The 6727-nt window shown below is 39.8% G+C and overlaps 1 protein-coding gene and 1 long non-coding RNA gene across 2 annotated transcripts in view; one reads left to right on the forward strand and one right to left on the reverse strand.

Moving 5' to 3' along the window:
* Positions 1–6727, forward strand: part of Nvl (nuclear VCP-like) — a 58211-nt gene that overhangs the window by 23328 nt on the left and 28156 nt on the right. Inside the window, exons 14-16 of the mRNA XM_005409226.2 lie at positions 2995–3213; positions 3567–3671; positions 6345–6407. Coding sequence (XP_005409283.1) covers positions 2995–3213; positions 3567–3671; positions 6345–6407 — 387 coding nt within the window. The remainder of the gene's footprint in view (positions 1–2994; positions 3214–3566; positions 3672–6344; positions 6408–6727) is intronic.
* Positions 3928–6727, reverse strand: part of LOC102008881 — an 18579-nt gene continuing 15779 nt past the window's right edge. Inside the window, exons 2-3 of the long non-coding RNA XR_264581.2 lie at positions 6138–6240; positions 3928–4608 (exon numbers count right to left, since the gene is read on the reverse strand). This is a non-coding gene — a long non-coding RNA (uncharacterized LOC102008881). The remainder of the gene's footprint in view (positions 4609–6137; positions 6241–6727) is intronic.

The raw sequence follows: 6727 nt of genomic DNA on the forward strand, positions 1-6727 counted from the left end.
TATAATATATATATAATATATTATATATGTACTAAATTTTAAAAAAAAATAATGAAAATGTTAAACACCAAATTCAAGGTGATATTATTGGGAAAAAAGAAATACAAAAGAGGTATAAAAGAAGTCTTCAATAGTATATTTTGTTCTAAAAATAATAGACCTAAGCCAGGCATGGTGGTACATGCCTATAATCCCAGCACTTGGGAGGCTGAGGCAGGAGGATCGTTGTGAGTTAGAGATCAGCCTGGGCTACAAAGTGAGTTCAAGCCTGAACTGCATAGCGAGACCCTGACTCAAAAAGACAGAAATAATAATAATAATAATAGACCTAAAGCAAATTAGGCAAAATGTTAAGTTCTGACAAGCTGAGCAGTAGTCTTATACGCTTCAATATGTCTTAACATATTTTAGTTTATCTTGATTTAAATACACTTACTCATTGTAGAAAATGCAGAAAGTCTAGAAAAGACCATTTACCAATAATCCCATCACTGAGATTTCCTTCTCTTTTCTAAATGAGTTTTACATGATTGAGTCATATCACTTTACTTTAAAAAAAACTATGATAAACTCAGATTCCTCTTACCTTCATTGTCTCAACATGAGTTTGATTCAATAGTTGTATACAATTAAGCAGCTTCTTCCTCTCCCCCAAGGAACTAAAATTACAAGATAAGCAAATTTATCATTATTTGCTTAATAATAATCCCAGGAGTACAAAGTAGAAGGTCATCAACTCTAGGTTCTCTATACTAATTAAGAGGTTCTCTATACTCTGTGTCAAAGAGACTAAAAAATAAAAAATAATAAAAAAAGAGGTTTGTGGGTTTTTTGGTTTTTTTTTTTCCTTTTTGAGACCGGGTCTCACTCTGCAGTTCAGGCTGGCCTTAAACTCACTTCACAATCCAGGCTGTCCTTGAACTCACAGTGATCCTCCTGCCTCAGCCTTCTGAATGTTGGGATTATAGGGATGCACCCAGCTGAGAGGTTATATTGGAAGGAGCAATCAATAATTCAAACATACTGTACTTCTAGAAACTCCCTGCTTTGTTCCTAAGAGAAGCTCCTATTGAATCCACCTGAACCTGCTCCAGGGTTTTGTCCTTGATTCTCTTCCTTCTTGGCAAACTCAGATTTTACATCTACTCCACCTCAACTAATGTTCAGTTTATACTGAAATGTATTTTAACCAGCTCAGTCGTAAATGTATTTTATCCACCTCAGGGTCATAAATCGAAGTCAACATCTACCCTTACAATTCTGGACTGATTTATGAATACCAGGTATGACTCAAGCATGAATCAAATAAAATGGAGGCTTTAGCTTTATTTATACCCACCTTCCTTTGTAATCCCTCATAATTCTCCAGTTTTGAGAAAGCATTTAGTAGGAATTAAATTTGAATAGCTCTAATTTCGAATACTCCTTTACTACAATTACTCATTGGTCCAGGCATACTAGCCTCACATCTGGCAGTGTCAACAAGAATACCAGGCAAGAGTTAGAGTTGTTAGTTGTTACTGACCTACTAGCTAATCAGATTGAAAGAATTTTTTTTTCAAAAGTCCTAGCTAGAAGTACCACATTTTGTCTCTGTTATATAACCTGAAACCTATGGCAATAACAAAACCTAAGAGTTAAATGTATAGGGGCATTATTTATTATAGCTAATATATATATATATATATTTTTTTTTTTTTGGTCATTTTGAGACAGGGTCTCACCATGCAGTTGGCCTTGAGCTCACTTTGTAACCCAGGCTGGTCTTAAACTCACAACAATCCTCCAGACTCAGCCTCCCAAGTGCTGGGATTACAGGCATGTGCCACCATGACCAACTCTGCTAATAAATATATATATATATATTTTAGTACCTTTAATACATTCCACAAGCGTAAGAACACCTCTTGTGGGATTTGATCGGGTTGGCTGTCGTCTTTTTTTGAGGCAAGATTTTGCTATGTAGTTCAGCCAGGCCTTGAACTCACTTGGTGTCCTAGGCTGGCCTCAAACTCCTGGTAATCCTCCAGACTCAGCCTCCTGAGTGCTGGGATTATAGGCTTGTACCACCACAGCCAACAAATCAGGAGTTTTAAAATGATGTTTTAAATTGAATTATACTATTTTCTTGTTATGAAGCAAAACTTTTATTCTGAAAAGGAGGTATAGTCTCAGCTCACTGCATAGTCTATTTTAGTCATATTCCAGACTTAGTAGGACAGAGGGCAACTGTAGAAAGTGGAGCATCACATCTCTGAGGTCCAAAACAAACTTAAGAGTGGGGGGGCTGGAGATTTAGCCCAGCGGCACAGCGCCTGCCTGGCAAGCGTGACGTTGTGAGTTTGATTCCTGGTACCAGAAGAAAAACAAAAACAAAAAAACAAACTACACAAAACAAACTTAAAGAGTGGAGAGAAAGTTTGTTTTGGACCACAGAGATGTGATGCTGTACTTTCTGCAGTTGCCTTCTTTTAGTTCATTGAATAAAACGGCTCGTGGCTATAGTTTCATCAATTATGCATGTCTATATTTTGTAATCTGAGCAACTACTTTGAAGATAACAGTAGGCAATATATCAACAATTGTTAATCCTATAAAAAAAGCAATTCAGATTATTATTCAAGATAGTGAAGCACCATACTTGAACACAAAAACAAACAGTACAGGTTAAAAGTCACTTAGGGTATTTATGAGCACAGCTTCATTACTACTGATTAAAAGACAAGAGAGTAGTACCCTCTATTATTATAAGTGTGAAGGAAGTAATCGTGAAACATACCAGCAGACACAAAATATATCCCCTTGCTTCGTAGTTCTTGCCACTTTCTGAAGCAGTTCTGGAAGTCTTCTTTCGTGTCTTTAGTTGCAGTGATCCTCCTGTCTCAGCCTCTCAGGTGTTAGAATCACAGGCATGCTCCACCATGCCTGGCCAACCTGTAACTTTTAAGCAAACCTTGTGATTTAAATGTTTCCCTCTGGATTGTTTCCTTTAAGGATGAATTGCAAAGGCTGCTGGGGTTGCTAAGAGATCAGGATCCCCTCTCAGAAGAACAGATGCAAGGACTGTGCATTGAACTGAATGACTTCATTGTTGCTCTTTCCTCAGTCCAACCCTCTGCCAAAAGAGAAGGTTTTGTCACTGTTCCTAATGTGACTTGGGCAGATATTGGTGCCCTGGAAGATGTTAGAGAAGAGCTCACCATGGCAATACTGGTGAGTGCCTCAGCTGCTAATGTCATTGGCCTATGCGAGAACCTAAGGCCCAGAGATGAGGTTACATGTGTGCTTACCAGGTCGTAAGTCCAGACTGACTGGACTGTGTGTGGTCTTCTTCCAGTGAGGTATTAGTCACAACTCAAGGTTGGGGGATGGGGATCACCTGAACCCAAGCCCTCCCTTACAGAGGACAGAGGGGCGTACAGTAGAGTGGAGCTCGTTCAGCCTTTGCCAGGAAACAATTTGCCATTACCGCTAGTATTGAGAATGTGTGTCTGGAGGTAAGTGTGAGCATGCAGTGTAATGTGGCCGCATCTGCTGGATCAGGTTTTATTTCTTGTTCTTTCCAGGCTCCAGTACGTAACCCAGACCAGTTCAAGGCTCTTGGGCTGGTGACTCCAGCTGGAGTCCTTCTTGCTGGTCCTCCTGGCTGTGGGAAAACTCTGCTGGCAAAGGTGTAGTATGTGTTCAACTCTTTTATTTTTTAATTTCAGGCAGAATAGTATGAATTTACATTTTACACTGAGATAAATGTTTTACATGACAATTTTGTTCAGGAAAATTACCACTTTTTAAATAGCAAAAGTCGTTGAAAAGCCCATCAATTTTAGCATGGTAATTATTTCTGTGTATTCTAGCTTTTAATAGGTATTATTACATCATTGTAGTTTGTAGCTGATCTTGGTTCGTGCTTTGGTACAATTATTATGACTTAAGTATTTCCCTTACAGTTGTTTTTAAATTACTTTTTCACCATAGAAAATATAAATAAGCAAAAGAGAAAGGCATCATTTACAAATTTTCCCATTTCTATCTACTGCCAACTACTGTTTCATTTGTTACCAATCCTTCCAGACATTTTCTGTGCATACATGTCAAGATGATATACATACCGAAGCATGGTAGCCCACACCTGTAACCTCAGTGCTCTGAGAAGCAGAGGCAGGAGGGTCATAAATTTGCACGGCCCAGGTGGCTTAGTGATTTGTCGAGACCCTGGCTCAAAACAAAACCAAAAGAGGCTGGGAATGCAGCTTGTTTTGAAGGCCCTAGATTTAGTCCCCAGTAGGAAAAAAAAAGACTGTATGCATAATAATACATTTATTTGTGTTTCTTTTTCTGAGGTGGGGTCTTACGATGATGTTCAGGGTGGCCTTGAATTCCCTGTGTAGCCCAGGTTAACCTCAAGCTTCTGATCTCTCTGACTCAGCGTCCTCCTTCAGGGCTTAGATTACAGGTGTGCGCCTCCACGCTGGCTCCATGGAGCAGCTTGTAGAGGACAGAGCATGCCTGCGTGTCATTGTCTCACCAGCGTTTGCTGTACCCTTCTTTGCCAGACATTGAGGTGCTAAGGGTAAACTAGTGAAGAAGGTGCGCCTCTGTTGAAATTCTCTGTTTGGAAGAGAGCAAGAGTAAACAAGTCAAATGGTAAAATTGTAGATTTGGCTGAGTTCTGATAGAAAGAGTGCTTTGATCAACCAGTTGGGAGATGGCTTCTTTGGGAGTGATGTTTACAGGATGGTGACATCCAAATAGTCTTGGAGGACCAGCCAGCCCCATAAAGGAGCAGGGAAAGAAGGTGGAGGGAAGAGCACTTAGGGAGGCCTTGGGGTTGTATATTACACACAGTAGCCCCTCCACACCCCTGGGAAACTGGGAAGGAATATGAGGCAAGAGTCTAGGGGCATGAAAATGGTCACATGTTACGTGGATGTGAAGATCTGCCAAAAAGAAACCCATTAACCTGTGTAAAAAAAGAAAAGAAAACCCTGAGGTGGGAAGCGCCAAGGGAGTTTGAGAACCAGAGAAGGAGCCTGCATCGGACTGAGGAGGAAGTGTCTGTCCCAAGGTGTTGTGAACCATGGTGGACACGTCACATGGCACCTGAGGATAGATAGGACGTGTGGTGCAACAAGGGATCTGCTTTGCATTTTTCAAGGCGTGCACTGACCAATGTGTCGAGAATCATTTGGGAGAGAGCAGGAGTGGAAGGAAACCCATTAAGGGCTTTTTTTCTGTCCAGGCAAAAGAGGATTGTAGTCTGGATGAAAGTGGTGGTGTACCACCAGGTGTGGTGGTGCTGGCCTGTGATCCCAGTACTCAGGAGACTGAGGCAGGAGGATCATTGTGAGTTTGAGACCAGCCTGGGCTACAAAGTGAACTCAAGGCCAGCCTGAACTGCATAGTGAGACCCTGTCTCAAAAGGACAAAAAAAAAAAGAAAGAAAGTGGTGGTGTATAGGAGAAATCGAAAAGGTATCAGACCCACCTGTGTGTGAGCATTAGGACTGAATAACAGTGGGGCAACAGGACCAGGCAAAGAGACACTGAGGTTGGTCCGGAAACCACATGTACCCAGTGAGGTGGAACAAATGGGTCTGGGGCCAGAGGGAACTGGGAGAGTGAGCCAGGAGTCCTGTTGGTAAAAAATAGCTTTGAATACCTGTGCAGTCCACATAGGTAGAGTGGCACAGGCTGTGTTGAGCTGGAGCTGAGATAACAGGTTCTGGGAACAGAAAGGATTCTGTCCCGTTGGGTTTTGTTACTGTATTTATAGTTATTTTTTTGTAGTGCTGGGGATCAAACTCAGGGTTCCACACATCCTGACCAAGTGCTCTACCAGTGAGCTGCATCCCTAGCTCCTACTCTGGTTATTTTTAAATTCTCAGATTTTATTTAGGTTTCATCTCTGCATGCAGATTATAGTTCTTAAACTCCTCTAAACTTACTTGTTTCTCACTGTGGACCCTTGGTAAACTGATGATGATGTTTTGGAATTTTGGTTTGTAGATAAACAAATGATTACGTTCATTGCACAAAGCATTTCTTTAGCAGATAGTCGTGTCTCATTGGAATCCCAGGCTAGAGTTACAAATGTATGTACAGTGATGTAAAGCATGCTTTTATAAATAAAATACTTACATAAATATTTTGTTATTCCCATTTGATTTGATGCCTTTCTTAGCAGTTATAGGCCAACATCTGCTTCCTTTGACTTTTTATTTCTCCTTTATCTCTTTTCCTTCTAGAAAGAACAAATAACTATATAACATAGGAGAAAAGGATTTAAAACTTCTGGTATTACTTTGTTATATATTTGTCTTACGTGTCTGTGTTTCATCTTGCTAGGCTGTGGCAAATGAGTCTGGACTAAATTTTATATCTGTCAAGGGCCCTGAGTTACTAAATATGGTAAGTTGTTATGGTATTAACAGTTATTTTAATGAGGAAAAGTAATGATCTTTCAAATTACAGGATAATATATTCTCATCTTGGAACAGTTGTGGTGTTTTTTTTGTTTTGTTTTGTTTTTGTTTTTTTTAAAGAATAAAAGAAGGATAACATAATAATAGGGGGGACTTAGCAAATTACAGAGAAAATGGTAGGAAATTATCAATGGTTATCGTTTTACATATTATTATCTACAAAATAGTTTCTCAGGAAAACAAATAGACAAATAATAGTTAGAGACAAAAGAGGTAGGAGATTATCAAGAGTTGTTGTGCTATACT

Source organism: Chinchilla lanigera, unplaced genomic scaffold (assembly GCF_000276665.1).
Source record: "Chinchilla lanigera isolate Chin_1 unplaced genomic scaffold, ChiLan1.0 scaffold00119, whole genome shotgun sequence".
In the NCBI taxonomy this organism is placed as follows: Eukaryota; Metazoa; Chordata; class Mammalia; order Rodentia; family Chinchillidae; genus Chinchilla; species Chinchilla lanigera.